The 16583-nt window shown below is 35.1% G+C and overlaps 1 protein-coding gene across 1 annotated transcript; it reads right to left on the bottom strand.

Annotated features, from left to right (window-relative positions):
- Positions 1–15074: 15074 nt before the first annotated feature.
- On the bottom strand, positions 15075–16293 carry LOC132186712 (26.5 kDa heat shock protein, mitochondrial). The gene is made up of 2 exons (XM_059600731.1): positions 15749–16293; positions 15075–15644 (listed from the first exon to the last, which is right to left on the bottom strand). The coding sequence occupies exons 1-2, from the start codon at positions 15990–15992 to the stop codon at positions 15244–15246; spliced, it is 645 nt and encodes a 214-aa protein (XP_059456714.1). The 5' UTR covers positions 15993–16293; the 3' UTR covers positions 15075–15243.
- Positions 16294–16583: the final 290 nt, after the last annotated feature.

Genomic DNA, 16583 nt, shown 5'->3' with positions numbered 1-16583 from the left:
TGTGAGTAGATCTTACTCGTGGGCGCGTGGCCCACACCCGCTGACGCATGTGCAGCACCTCTCCGTGCATGAAAGTGGATCTCTTCTGCTTTACCATATTCCACTCCTATAGTAGGTTTCATGATTCCATTTTATGGCTCCCAGAGTCCACTACAGGTGCGTGGTCTTCACGCGCCAATCTCTTCCTGCGTCCTTGCTGCCTTTCGCTACCCCACCGTCCATCGATGTTGCTGTTTATGTATATTTTTTTTAGTTTTGTTGTTGTCTTGTTATTTTTATGCTCATATTCAGTTTGTTTTCATGTTGGTTTCTGCTGTTGATTTTTGTTGATGTAGTTAAGAGAGGTTTATAAGTTGCAATTGTAATTGTTAGATTTATAATGGTAAAATTATTCACACTACCACCACGTGTCTCTGGTTAAATCCCTGCGATGCTGCTAGCATCTCTAGACTGGATCGCTGTTTTTATTATTATTATTATTATTATTATTATTATTATTTTCTTTATTTGTAGTGCATTTTATCATGCACTTTGTGTAGTTTGATTGGCCATTTCCAACTTTGTGCTCGAAAGCATTCCTAACTGGTCTCCCATTCTCTCTTCTAGGGTTAGGCAAAAACCTGCCTAAGTCGCCCTCCGCGCCCCACCTCACCCCAATCCGCCCAAACCCGCCGGTTTTTAGTTTTCTTTTCTTTTTTTCTTCTTTTTTTGTGAATACGGGTTAGAAAATGTCCAACCTGTGCGGGTCGGGTCGGTCAACGAGTACAATTTTTTAGAAGAGGTGAGTACCCGACCCGCCCCGCCCATATGCTTAAAAGTTAAAACCCTAGATTTCCAAATATCCTTCCTCACCTTTCCTCTCATTTTTTCACACAGCCGTGACTCTCCACTCTCCAAACCAAGCGGCCAGCACGTCTCTCACCCTCTCTGTCTCTCAATCTCCTCTCCCGGTGCCGCTCCTCTCTCTCTCTCTCTCTCACAGTCATGCCGATCTCAGGTTTCTCTCTCATCTCTCTCTCCCTCTCTAGGAAGTGAACTAATGTTCTCTCTCTCTCTCTATCCCTCTCGGCTCTCACAAACTCATAGTGACCTTCATCAAGCTGCGTCTAAGTCTCATGACTCTCACGGTCTCACCCCTCGGCATCATGTAAAGAAATATCATCTTTGGTAGATTGGTATGATTAGATTTTTGGTCTGATTTGTTGTGTTGGGTTTTTGGTCTGAGTAGGGAAAAGATTGATTATGCTGTACTGACTACTGATTAGGTTTTCGGTATGATTTTGATTATGCAGTACTGATTAGGTTTCTGGTTTGTGGTCTGTTTTGGGTCTGATTTTGCTGATTATTTAACATGGGTTGATTTTGCTAATTAGTTAATTTTGTTGATTTTGCTGATTAGTAAAAGGGCCAACTCTTAATGATTTTGTTGATTAGTTAATTATGCTAATTAGGGCAGTAAAAGGGCCCAACTTTTAATTGATGTAAATGTCAATTAATTATTTGTTCCCTATTTTATAACTTGTTGATTTTTTTTTTTTTCACTTATTGTAGACTCATGGCTGATCATTCAACTAGTGGTCTTGGTTCTAGTTCTACTTCATCTACTCCTACTCGTAGTGATAGTACTATGCCTTCTGTTGATAAGGATACTATTGGATGTGTTGGCGTTGGCACTCAAAACCCTAGTTCAGCTCTCTTACCAAAACCTAAAAAATCTAAGCAAACATCAATGGTTTGGGAACATTTTACCAAGGTAGAGGGGGGTGATCCCGAGGATCCTAAATCACAATGCAATTATTGTAAGAAATTGATTAGTTGTCACAGTAAAAGGCTAGGTACTTCATCCATGCTAACACATTTGAAGAATACTTGCAAAAAATATCCCGGTAAGTTTGATAAGTCACAATCAAAGTTAAGTTTTGAGGTTAATCGGGAAGGCCAAATGGCAGTGGGAGAAGGATCTATTGATAATTTGGCGATTACGAAATACAATGCTGCGAAAATAAAGGAAGCAATTGCGGAGATGATAATTAAGGATGAGTTGTTATTTAGGTTTGTGGAAGGTGAAGGTTTCGGGATTTCATGAATATAGTTGAGCCTAAGTTTTCAATTCATTCTCGTTATACTATGATGAAGGATTGTGTTAAGTTCTTCTTGTCTGAGAAGGAAAAGTTGAGGGCAATGTTTATGACAACTGGGGTTCGGGTTTGTCTTACCACTGATATGTGGACTTTGGTTCAAAACCTTAATTACATGGTAATCACCTCTCATTTTATTGATAGTGATTGCAACTTGCACAAAAAAAAAATTAAAACTTTTGTTTAATTCCTAATCACAAAGCTGATACCATTGGGATGATGATTTTGTCGTGTATGCTTGAGTGGGGTATTCGTAACATTTTCACTATCACAGTTGACAATGCTGTTACCAATGATGCTGCTTTGAATTTTGTGAAGAGGAGAACTGGTAATAAGGAGGGCACCATATTAGAAAGTCAGTTTATATATATCAGGTTTTATGCACATATATTAAATCTTATTGTGACTGATAGTTTGAAAGAGGTTGATGACTCCATTATAAGGGTTAGAAGTACAGTGAAGCATGTGAAGTCTTTACCTGCAAGATTTAGGAAGTTTAAAGGTTGTATTGAAAGAGAACAACTTACTTTCAAGCGTTTGTTGTATCTTGATGTTTCAACTAGATAGAACTCTACATTTTTTATGTTGAAAGGTGCTAAAAAATGTCAATCTGCTTTCCAACTTATGAAAGAGTTAGATAAAAACTTTAAGAGTGCATTGAACGAGGAAAATAACAAGAAAGAGGGTTTGGGACCTCCTACATGTGTTGATTGGAATCGTATTAGGATTTTTCTCAAGTTTCTCAAACTTTTTTATGATGCCACAATGCAATTTTCGAGGTCTTTATATTGTACATCTAATATGTACTTCCAAGAAATTTGTGGCGTTCAAATACATTTACAAGAGTATATTGATAGTGATGATTTTGTCTTGAGTTCTATGGCTGAGAGGATGATGATGAAGTACAATAAATATTGGGAGGATCTTGAAAACAATGATAAGGTTAACTTGATGATGTTTGTTGCGGTTGTACTTGATCCACAAACCAAATTGAGGTCATTGGAATATTGGTTCAAAGATGTGCTTGGTGACAAGAAATGTGAGGAGATGATGAAAAAAATTAAGGTCATGCCTTAACAAATTATATGATCACTACAACATTGGACAGAGTTCATCTTAAGTTCAACATGGTAGTAAATTGCCTCAAGGTTCCTCAATGAAAATAGAAGAAACTGAGAGTGCCAACTTTTACTTTATGAATAGGTTTCATAAATACCTAACTTCCAAAAGTAATATTGAAAGCAAATCGGAGATCGATCGATATTTGATGGAGGATGTTGAAAAAGTGAATGCGAATTTCGATATTTTAAATTGGTGGAAAGTGAACTCAACCAAATTCCCAATTCTTGCCAAAATTGCACGAGACGTGTTGGCCATTCCCATTACAACAGTTGCTTCAGAGTCGGCTTTTAGCACCGGAGGACACGTGTTGGATCCTTTTCGAAGTTCATTGGCCCCAGGAACGGTTGAAGCATTGATATGTTCACAAAACTGGTTAAGATCAAAACCCCTAAGTTCTGACTCAGATATGGTTGATGATGCTGAAAGTTATAAGCTTGAATCAGGTAAGCTTTTTGATCATTTTAGTTTGCTTCTTAATTTATTTTCCTATTTACAAATTTCATTTAACGGTTTTAATTGAAATTGTAATTTATTTATTTTTTGATTCATTCTTTGTAGAAATAGAAGAACATCAGCATTCTCCTTGAGGATGATTAGTGACTTAAAGTTGCATTCTGCTTGGTGGCTGTTGGATTTTGTTGGAGCCTAGGCCTGGTGGTCTAGTGATTTGTTGGCCAATAGCTAGGATTTTGTAACTTTTATTTTTGATGTAACAAAGTTTTATGTGTGCTTGGCCTTTAAATTTTATTTATGTAATGTATGCATCTGTTAAACATGTACCTGTTAAACATACGTTTTATTTGTTTTTTTTTTTTTTTGGTAGTTATAATGTCCAGGTAGAGTTATTTTGTAGTTAGATTTTTTGCATTTTGATCATATTGATTCACCAAAAAAAAATCCAACCATATATTTTATGAAAATTGTAAACAATACAAAACAATGAATTCCTGATGGGTTTTAGTCCAAATTCGGTTTTTTAAAAAATTAGAAAAAACCCGGACTTAAATTTGAAATTGATGCCCATTAAAAATACTCGACCCGCCCGATCAACCCGCACCGCGCAACCCGCCCTGTCCTATCCGAAACCCGGCGGTTTTAGTGCCTTCAATTCGGGTAGTGGGTAGGGATTTATCAAACCCGATGGGCACGGGTCGAGTGGCAAAAAAAAGCCAAACTCGCCCCGAACCAACCCGTTCCCAGCCCTACTCTCTTCCATTCAGATTAAGAATGGGAATGACCCCCTTTGTAACATTTTCCTTATTTGCTTACCAAAAAAAAATATAAAAAAATCTCAGGTTGAAATTCTTTTCCACTTGTTTTCTCACCTCTTTGCTTTTTCTTTGTGAAGTTCCTTTATGGTTTTACAGCAATATATTCGTGAGGCTAATTTAAAGGCTATTTAACCTCCGTCATGGAATTAGGTCAAATCTTTTCCATTTCAAGTAAAATAAGAGAAACTATTTCATAATCTTTAGTAAATTTAACACATCTAATAATAAATATGTGCTACATGGTGAAGAAGTTATCACGTCATTTTATTATTTTTTAAATTATGTGACAATACATACACTATTAGATAGAACAAAACAAAATCTAGATCATAAAATAATTTCTCTCCATTTACTTTCATCTTGGGTTAGGATTGCTTTGGATTTGTACTTCCATTTGAGAATGTATAAATTGCAATAGAGTTTCCAACAAAAAATGATCAATATAACTGCAGCCGCCACTCAATTGGAGTGGATTCTATCATTCTACTATGCATTTCAAAAAGCAGCACCACCTACTTCTATGAGGCATGCTCAATCCCACCATTGTCGCCACTTTCACCATCATGACCACTCAATTGGAGTAGATTCAGACAATTGTTTGTTTATATTGCTTACGCGCCATTTGAATTGTTTATATTGCTTACGCGCTATTTAAGTAGGTGTGAGAGAACTCTTATAGAACTCACCTTTCTAAACAGGTGCTCGGGCTTTAGGAGTTGAATTGAAATCTAATGCAATTGTCTGCCTATATTGCTTGCAATTTGAGCAGACAATTATGCGATGACGCTAATTATAGGGCCCACCTACCCGGTCAAGTGTTCGGACAATATGATACATGCTCAGACACGTAAATCTCATAAAGAGCCCTCTTACAATAGCTTGTTTGGAAGTGTGAAAAATAGTTTACGAAAATTAGAAGGATAAATCATTTTACGCCTTAGGAATATTATTTTCCTTGATCAAATTCAAAACATTTTCATGTTATCAATATTTTATACCACGCTTAATGCTCAAAAAGAAAATCTATAATTCAATCATTAGTCTTTTGACAGACCAGGTCTTTAATATATATATATATAATAAAATAAAAAATAAATTAAAAAAATTATTAAAAAAAAAAAAAAAAAACTTGTTACATTGATTGTAGACAGATTAATTATACAAATTAGTCTCAATTTTTTTTCAAATTTCTTGACGTGAAATTCGACACTCACACTAAACGTTAACAAATATTAATTCTGAAAAAAGATGGAAAGTTTATTTTATTTTCGAAGCAGTTCTAAAAGTTAAAAATATAAAATTCTTAAAAAAAAATCCATAAAAAAAAAAAAAGCCAAGCAAGTGATCCGAGTTCAAGAAAGCGCGTGATATTTTTCCCAACCCTACTTTTCGAGGAGATACAAAGACAAAGCATCGTCGTTTTGATGCATCTCTATCGATCCTAACTTGTATTTTCGTGGCGCGCGTTTATCATGAAATAATCATCATCAAGTTGTGGAAACATATGACATCTCCGTCTATGTTGCTGTTTGTGAAAAAAATTGAGCTGTCTCAGACTCTCATGTCTCTTCTCGATCAGTTCTCATCAGTCATGAGAGAGAGAGAGAGATTCTTGTTGCTTTAATGGTTTATGAGTATACGTACATGAAGCATCTCAATGCATGTTTGATAATCAATGAGAAATCGAATATGTCCGTGGAAAAGGTGAAGACCACAAATCATAATCATTAAAACAAGCAATATTACATGATAATATATTTCAAAGCATTAGCAAACCACGAGAGAGAGAGAGAGAGAGAGGGAGGGAGCCACCTTGAAACTCGGGAGCTTTTTTCTAGTCTATTTAATAAATATATAACATGGAAATGAGTTGATTTCTGCAGAAAAAAGATCATGGTTGATAGAGCTTATTTCCACATCTACATTTCCAGGAGAGGAGATAGTAGCCATCATCTTCTCCATGAGATGATATTATTGCACTGAAACCCTTCCTTTTTTGGTGAGAAGGAATGACAAGAGTGGCAGTGCAAGGCCTGCAATTTAAGCACCTGTTCTCGCAGCCTGGAGGCTTTGATCCCAGCACCATTTCCCTTTCCTTTAAATTCTCACTGTACCCTGAGGATGATATATATAGGCCAAAGTAGGAAATTAATATATAATTAATCAACAACAAACACAAACTTCAAACTACACTGTGTATTTGACAGAGCAAACAATGAAGAACTCATGAAAAGACTTTTTTCCATGGAGAATATAAGGAAAACACCCAATGGGATTTTTCTACTGTGAAAGAGAGGAAAAAGCCTTGAAACAGTAATTACCAAAATGGGAAGGTAGAAATGAAAGAGAAAAGATGAAAGCCAGAGTTACAGCAACTTTCAGGGGGGGCACCATTATGATGAGCAGTGAATGGAAAATATATGAGAGCGAGCTTCTGATGTGTGTTACAGTGGAGAATGGGATTTTGAGGGAGAAGAGCTTTAAAAGGAGATTTTAAATGGGTACAATACAACTGTAGACAAGGGTTGTTGAGAGCTGTTTCCTGTGGAACAGACATTTCCCTGAAGCCATGGCTTGCCAATGGCCACCAATTAGACATTTTTTGTGAGTGGGGAAACTGCTTTTCTTTGTCATTTTGGGAAACTGGAGCTCTGACTTTTCGGTTGTTTGTAAATGACACACCTAACCCTTTTCCTTTCTTATCTTTACAGCTGACTTCACTCTAATCATACTGGACACCAAGTAGTCTCACTTACCCTTTCATTAATCTCAACAAAATGCTTGACCCGGCCCCGGCACTCACTTATAAAAATTTTAATCCTATATTTTACCCTAATATTTTATCATTATCTCATTCTATTGGCCTTACTCTTTATAACTTACCTTTTTTTGACATATACGCACGAAAGAGTTGAGAAAAACTCGAACTAGTAATCTCTGCTTCATTAGGCGTGGTCTTAGTCGATTGAACTATCTTTTGGGACCAACCTTTATAACTTACCTTAAATGCTTAACTTATCTTAAATGCTTAAGCTAATAAGAAATTGTTAATTTTTATCATTTAGTTAGTATTCTAATACTGACAAGGTTCGAATTATAGATATTTGCTCTGATACTATGTTAAATTAAAATTTATCCTAAAAATTTTAATTATTTAATTAATTAGATTGCCTTAATTATTGGGAAAAAAAATGATGTAGTCGTCATTTTATACCTTACATTGGCTTAACCATTTCTTATTTTTATGTAAAATAGATAAGTAAAATACTAAAAAAAAAAAAAAACCCTCTACAATAGATTATGCAACTCAAATGAGAAATACATTTTTGTTGCATTTGTGAACAGTGCACCGTTACATGTAGCGGGCACTGTTCACACATTCATGTCATTAATATACTATTTCTCTTTTATCAAAATTTTCTCTTCCACAAGAATCTCTCGTAAATCAGCTGCAAGGGGATTTCTCAAATAAATTAACATTTTGGTTGTGTTATAGAATATAAATATGATTACTTGCAAATAAAATGAGTAATCATACCAAAAAAAAAATTGTTAAAATCGAGAATTTAAAATCATAAAAAATGGCGCAAATTCTCATTATTTTCTTCTGCTAACACGCCTGATACAATAATAAGTTCGATTAAGGGTACGGACGGAAACCACCCAGGGAGAAATAACAGGTAAAACTTTGATTTCCTCTCTAAACTCACTGATACGACACTGTTTGGGAAAATTTGGCAACCGACAAAAAAAAAAAAGTACAGGTGGCAGCTTCTGAACACGATAAAGAGGGGCACTGTAACTCTCTGTCTTAATCGAAATGACAATATTGCCACTAGAGTTTTTGGAAGATGGAGAAACAGTTAAAAAAGCTGTCTCTGGCTTTTGCTTCAAGAAGATGAGGGAAAAATTAACGGAACTGCGGCCTCCTGGGGAAACTGCAAATGACGAATTCGATTCTTTCTTCTTTCAATAACATTATGATGATGCCATTGGATGAAGCTTTTATGTGCTTTTTATGGGTCAAGACGTTTGCCAAATCTTGAGTTCTTTATTATGGAAAAATCTGGGGAATTGGGAATTTGGGATGATCTTCACATCGTCTGCCATCTGCCCAACTTTTCTGCTTAATAATAATAATAATTCTAGGATTTATGCTTAATATAAGTTTAACAAAAAATTCGAGATTTAGTCTAGACTTAAGTTTACTAAGTATTATCTTAGAAGGGGATTCTATGCAAGTGAGTAATGTGCTACAAGCCAATAGACCAAATTGGAATAATTATGGGCAAATGATGGAAGACGTTAAAGGAATACTTGGCATTTTTATGAGTCGCCAGATTCACCATACAAGACGAGTGGCAAATTCAGCAGCTCATGGTCTAGCAAAGGCGACGGTAAACACAAATTATGTATAGAGTCTGGATCAAAGAAATTTTTAAGAATATCAGTAATATATGCTCATTTGGGTTTGAGAATTTTTTATTTTTTATTTTTTTATTCTACTGAACTGAATTTAAAATTACGAATATCGAAGAGAAAAAGAAAATTAAGATTATGTTTGAGTTGTTTTAAGAATATAAAATTTTGAATTGAATTAGTACTAGTTGTATCAAGAAGGGAAAAAAAAAAAAATTGAGAAGAATTAAGAAAAATTATCCTCCCAAACAAGCCCTTTAATAATTGTAACTTTAGAGGTACATGCTTTAGACATGTAGAGCTTCATGCCTTTTTGTCCGAGTGTTGTGCTCATCTTGATTAAGTGTTGATATTCTGACAGATTGAAAAGATGGGACTTCCTAATACGAATAGCAAAAGCAAGGAGGGCAGCAAATCTTGGTCAAAGTGATGATACACAGGTAAAAGGGATTCAAACAAAGTGAATGTTTAGAGACTAATCTATTAAAGGGGCTTGAAAGCTATGAAGAAAGTCAAGCTGCAATTGGAATGGGGAAATTGAACACAGTTGGAAAATCCAAATAAGACTCATGTGTAGGTCTAGAGATACCTCACTCATATGTAGGTCTAAAGATACCTCAAAATTTTCGCGGATGAAATTGTTAATCATTCAAGAGAATTATGAGACTTTTAAAAGATAGTCCGTGATTTAGGAGGCCTAAGCCACCAAGCGACCCAAGTATCTAACCGTCCAAAAAATATTGAGTTGTCAAGATCCACCAGCTCGCTTAAACCCGAGCCCAACTCCTTCAAGCATTTACTAGACAATTCCTCCAATGACAGCCTCCCATGACAATTTCTTTTACCATATATAACGCTAAAATGAGACTTGAGGTACGCATTATATCACTACGCCAAGCACCGCGCATCTTTCTCCTAAACATTTTACTTGATGGAGCATTGGAGTTCCTTCGAAACTAACCGAAGGGCTTTTGATGACCTCTACCAAGTCAGCTGTGGTGATTCATGTACCAATAATAATGCTGATTCATAGGCAAGGCTATTAACCGAATAGAACCGTTTACAAACAGGCAGGCTAAATTGGCTACAATCTTATTCTTATTGTATCTATTTTTCATCATTCAATAATAGAATTGATACATATTCTCCAAATCTGGATGAGCAAAAAAGCCTTATCTATCCATTCATTTGACACAAATTGATTGATGGAGCAAATCCATATTCCACATTCAAATAAAGTATATGAATAGATTCTCATAAATTTTTCTGTGTGTTTTCTTTTTGCCTGTTTTGTGTCCAGTGGAACCAGCTCCATGTGAGTGAACAGTCGAGATGGAATCTGTGTCTTTTCAGGTGCTTTACTAGATGACAAGTATAATGGAGATTGCCCTCCTGCTCATAATGCCACCTACTATTCCTCCACCATGTGAGCAAATAGTTTCAACTGTCCTCTCCTAAAATTTTTATAAATTTATATTTATAAAAATAACACAAAGAAAGTATCTAATATTATCAAATCAGAAATTAAAAAGTCAGAACAACATTAATTAGTTTTACTTTTTTCCTGTCTGTAGCATAACATCATAAATTCACCTGTTTGTCCATGTCCGTATATCTCATCAATCTTTCAATATAAATTGTACCATTGTGCAAATCCACCACGTCTCTTCCTGTCGGGAGTAGCTCAGCTCTAATTAATTTCTTTCCATTTTCTCCTCTCATAAATTGCTTAAAAAGAGTAAAGTCACCTGACATACCAACCTCACAAGATGATTCCAACTCGAGATGGTGCATGTGCTGCGTGCATTGACCATTTTATTGAAAATAACCTAAATTTAAATAAAAGTCTGCCGTCCAACTTTTTCCTCTTTCACAATCGAAGGGTGCTGCTGCATATATTTTGGGAAATGCTATGTATTTATTATTTTTTAGTAAGGATTAGTTTTTTTTTTAATAATATTTACTTAGATAAGAAGAACCAATAATAGAACACAACCTCCTTCGTGACTTGATCTTTTATTCGCCTAGTTTCCTAACATGTGCAATTAGGCTAATATTAAAATATTTTTTATTTAAAAGTTGATTGTAATTATATTGGTATTCATTCACCGACCTCATAAATATGAATTTTTATATTGTAAATAATTAAGTTAAGAAGAGCACAATATAATTATAGAAACTGTTGATGACAGTTTTTCGAGAAGTAATGTGACACAGTTTTGGACGAGTAGCACGATGTTCGAAGAGTCGTCAGGCTACAAAGAATAGCAAATAGTAGGATAGAAGTTGCCGGCAAAGGATAGCTTTGATGCCTAACTCAATAATTAATTTTGAGAGGGAGAGAATAATAAGCAATGAAAGCTTGTGAGAAAATTAAATTACCAAATAATGAATAGGAGCATCAAATAGCAGTTGTCTCCCCGAAATAGTCGGCCCTACATTCCCGAAAATCCACATGTCATGTTGGCGAAGTGGATCATAGCTTGTGGGTTACTCCATGATCATGAGATCGTGGAATGTGTTAGCGGGTGGCTCCACCACACTTGGTGTTGGATGTAGGTGCCTGAGTAATCCTTGGGTGCACGTTTCTTGATTGGACGCTGACAACTGTGTCACATTCTGGCGAACGTGGCGCTAGGTGAATCCCATGTGGGTCTTCTTCAATAGCCGAATGACAATTGTACTCTCGATAAAAGACAGTTATACCTTCGATGGGTTGACCATGCATCGGGTTGGGCCGATTAAGTCTCAGCCTAGGCCTGTCTTAATGGGCTTGTATAGTAGACTGAGCCTAGAAGTCTATTGAGCTTTATGTGACCGATCCATGACCCAACAAAAACCATTCAATATTCACGATGTAAACTTAGATGTTTAATACCAAATTTCCCATAGTTTTTTTTTTTTTTTTTCTCTCTTCCATTAAAATTCCCAAATTTTATGTTTTATATAAATTTGTAAAATGCTAAATAATACATTTGGTGGAGATAAATATAATTAATAAATGTTCCTGACATTTGGGAAGAGAAAACGGTGAGTTGCACAAAGGTCCTTAGCGTGCCAAAAGAGAAGCATCCACGCGTACACGAATTTTGAAGACAACATTGGCCACGACGGTGACACACCAACGGGCACGATCTCGCAGTAGCCATGTAGGGTCATCCAATCGCACGGGTGAAAACGAGTGGGCGTTTCTGAATCCTGACCATGGTTTAAAAAGTGTGCAAGATTGGACATAGCGGCTTTTACAATATAAATATATATAAATATATATTGTATAACTGTTTAGATCATAAGTATGACGTCATGCTGCAACCGACTCGTGTCAGACTGTGTCACTCACTTTGGTCACTGCCCACCCATTTTTGCTTGTCAGTAAAGTTTCTCCCTACTCTTTTTTTTCAATCACTCTGCACCTACTAATTTCAGTAGCTATAGCCCATAGGGATTGAGATCTACCCAATTACGACACCTCAGATTTATCTGGACTGCAATTAGGGTGCCTTTTTACTTTCGCCAAATGTGAAAAAATTTTGATTTATTATTTTGTTTTTTTATTTGAATATTAATAAAAATAAATTATATTGATATAAAAAAATAGAATGTTTTAATGTTATTTAATTATTATTATTATTATTTTATTTTATTTTTTTTTTGAGAAAATGAAGCGTAGACAGTATCAAAAAAAGGGAAAGGGATTACCAAACGATGCCTACCAAAACATGGGAAAACAAGTATTGGCTTTGTGACAGCATCCATCAAGCTTTTTATATTTAACATTTCTCTACATTTTTAAGAAAATTGACAAAAAAACATTAATTATCAAACTCTTTATCTAAAGTTAAATTTAACATTTGTTTTTAACTGCTCTCCAAATATAAAGACACTAATAACAAAAGCTATTTATTTTTTAATATTATTTTGGTTGCTGGAGTGTCATTTTGGCCAAAATCTCTCGCATGGAATCAAAGCAAGTCAGTTTGATGGCAATTACATTTATTGATAAAAAAAATAATATTTAGTTAAAGTAGATAAATATTTAGAGAATTTTATATTTGGTAGTTTTAAAAAGTGTCTAGTTAAATAAATACAAAAATACATTTTCAAAGTTAAAAGTAAAAAAAAATTTAAAAAAAATTAAAATTAAAATTAAAGAGCTTGATAGAAATGTGCTAGCGGCTGTGTTTGGCAAAGGGCAGGGCCGGACCGGACCGGACCCAAAAATCAAAAATACTCTTCTCAAAATCAACTCCAACATTCTTACTTTTTACATCACATTAATTACTTTTTATTACTATTCAAATAAAAAAATCACTACAAAACAAATTTTTTCACTTTTTTATACAAAATATTTTTACTTTTTTTTTTTTCCCCTCATATCAATCATATCTGCTACAATACCGTTTTACTCCCTTTTTCCATTTTATTGACAAACACAGCGGCTCTGAACTCCCCATTCGACAGCTCGTCTTGAACATATGGAGGCCAACCAAATATATATGGTCTTTCCAGAGAACTTGAGACCAAATAATTTGGTATGGGCCCAACTGGATGGTAAGAATACTGGGTGGGTTAGTCTCCAATCTCCATGCAGCGTTGGGCTAAGGCATGTATGGTAACTCTTGCCCATCACCCAACTCTATTAGCCCATGGATGTTGCAATACGAGGTAAGCTAAACTTGGGCCCTCGATGAGTACCAAAGCATTTCTCTCTCTCTCTCTCTCTCTCTCTCTCTCTCTCTATATATATATATATATATGAAAGGAGGAATCAGATCCTTTCCCGTGAATTGAAGAGAAGTTGATTCCTTGATTTTTAAGGGTAAGATCGTCTATTCACTTTTTTGGTTCAATTTTCAAACGAACTAGAAGTGAACTAATCAACTCCTCTCTAGTTCGTTTAGTTCAAATGAACTATAAAATCATATAAAAAAGTTATCGTTGCTCACCTCAAGAGAAATTTTATTTATCATACCCTTCCATCTCGTTTCATTAGCCCATTTTTGTAGTTTTTTGTTTTATTGAGCCCTTTTTTGTTTTTGTTTTTGTTTTTTGTTTTTTTCACATTATATAGTATAATGAAATAAGGATGGGATAAAAGTATGGCAAATGAATGTTATTTAGTAGATTAGTATATGATTGTTACACAACTTAATGATGTGACAATAAAAATCAACCTTAAATCAACAAAAAGAAATCGATGATTAATTTTCACTTTGAATAAGTAATAATAAATAACATATTGCAACACTAGGGTTGTAAAAAAAAACCGAGTAACAATTGGGAAACCGGTTTTTAAATCAATTGGAAAAAACCTGTAACCGGGTACTCAGTTCCGGTTTTTGGCAGCCGGTTATAACGGGGTATATATATAAAATAATTTTTATTTTTTTTATTTTTTATTTTTAGGACAATTTTAAACATTGAATTTTTATGGCATTTGTAAACATTAAATTTTAAGGGTATTTTTAAACAATGAAGTTTTAGGACATTTTTAAAAATTAAATTTTTATGTTTTTTAGGCCAAAAAGCAGAAAGGCAAAAACAGTAAATTTTTTTTTTTTTTTTTTTTAGGGTTTTTTTTTAACAATCACAACAACAAAGTCCAACTCAAAAATGCTAATTATTGTTTTAAAAAATGAGCAAAAATTGTTAAATTAAGCACAAAAATTAAACTCAATATATTAAATAAGCCCAAAAATTAGGCCCAACGCATAAAATAAACCCAAAATATATATATATATTTTTTAAAAAAAAATCAGTTACCAATCTAAATAACCAGTATCAACTGAAACCGGTCGAAGTAACCGTTTCTAATTTTTCAAAAAAAAAAAAAAAAAAAAAAAAAACCGGGATACCCGTTCCCCATTTTGGCGGATAACTAAGAACCACAACCAGATTGACACCCTATTGCCGATGGTTTATATGCTCAAGAGTCTTGGTGAGTAAAATTAAAGTTTGTTAGTATTCTTAAACGAACTTTTTAGTCAACTAGTTCTTTCAAAATCATTGTGGAGATGGATGTAGGTAGCATTTCAACGCTTGTCGTCGTTTCAAACCCAAAAATGGCAAATTAATTTTCAATTGATCAACTACCATGCATGCAAGTTCAGAAATCAGAAAAGACTGATAATTAAACATCTTTTATATTCTCATGAAAAACAAAGAAACCTCCTTAATTCCATCCCATCCTCCACATTCACAAACACACATGATATATATATCTATATATATATATATATATATATATATATATATATTTGGTGATAAGGGTGAGATGATGATGAGATGGATGATCAATGGACTTTGACCTCCTTCACATCCTTCTTGGGCTTCTCAGTTCTAGGAATGGTAACAATCAGCACTCCGTCCTTCAACTCCGCCTTAACCTCCTCCACCTTGGCATCATCCGGCAGCATCAGGCTTGTGTTGTAGTATCCGTACCACAACTCTTCATCCGACCCTTCTTCCTTCTCCTCCTTCCGCTCTCCCTTTATTGTCAGAACCCCGTCGTCGACGGTGACCTTCAGGTCCTCTTTCGCCAGCCCCGGCACATCAAACCACAACATGTAGCACCCTTCCTTCTCTTTCACGCGCCACCCGACCGTCGGCGGCGATATGTTCATGTTCTCGAACAGCCTGTTTATGTTCTCCGTCGCTTGCATCAGTGCATTTCCAAGCCCCGACGGAAAAAACTCTACGGAGGAGGGAATGAGAAAATCAAATTAACAATTTCGATCTGGGTCTCTGTTACTTTACTGTAATTTGATGAAAAGGTTGAGAGAGAAACAGAGAGATTACCATAAAGGGCAGGAACAAAGTTACCGCGGTCGTCGCTCCTCCAAGGCCGCCACCGGCGTTGGCTCCTTGGGAACAACTTGGACTTCTTCCGACCTTCAGAAACGGCAACCTCTTTGCCATGATCTGGTGTCTCACCAGCTGCCGCACTAAATCTCTGCTTCTGAAGACCACCACTACCCAGCAAAGAGGCAGAAGCCGGCACCCTTTGTTCCAGATTTTTCAAAGCCAAACGAGCCAAAGCCATTGCTTGCTGCTATTCAATTTTGTTTGTTTGTTTGTTTTTTTTTTTTTTTTGTTGAAGATGTTTGTGTCAACAGACAGAGCAAGAGGATAGGAATTTAAAGAAGGCTGTGGGTACGTTGGGTGATTTGGTTCCGGCAGATGGAGAAGTTTCTTAGAGCTTCTGGAGCTTCTGGAGCTTCTGAGAGGGGTTGATGACACGTCGGAAAAGAAGTGTGTTCTTGGTCCTTCTAAAGCTTACTATACTATCACTGGAAAGAGTTTTCCAGAGCAAAATGCATCGGATGCCACGTTTTTTATATTACTCAACCCCCTTAATTGTCATTATTTTTACTATGTCTTATTTAAAGTTCAATTTCTCGAATTCATCTTTTAATTGTTTGCGATTTTTTTTTTTTGGTTAACTTTTCCTAAAATACTTTAATTTATTTTAGAGAAAAAAAATTTCTTACAAAGATTAAGGGTTAGTCCGAATTTAACAATATTTGTAAAAATACCCATTTGGCCGTTCCTCAATCTTTGCAAAAAAATTTAAATATTTTTCTATTAAAAAAAAAGGGAAAATGAAAGTATTTTGAAAATTTTGTTGGGATTT

The sequence above is a fragment of the Corylus avellana genome, chromosome ca7, assembly GCF_901000735.1.
Source record: "Corylus avellana chromosome ca7, CavTom2PMs-1.0".
Taxonomy (NCBI): Eukaryota; Viridiplantae; Streptophyta; class Magnoliopsida; order Fagales; family Betulaceae; genus Corylus; species Corylus avellana.
This window is presented reverse-complemented; position numbering and strand designations above follow the sequence as displayed.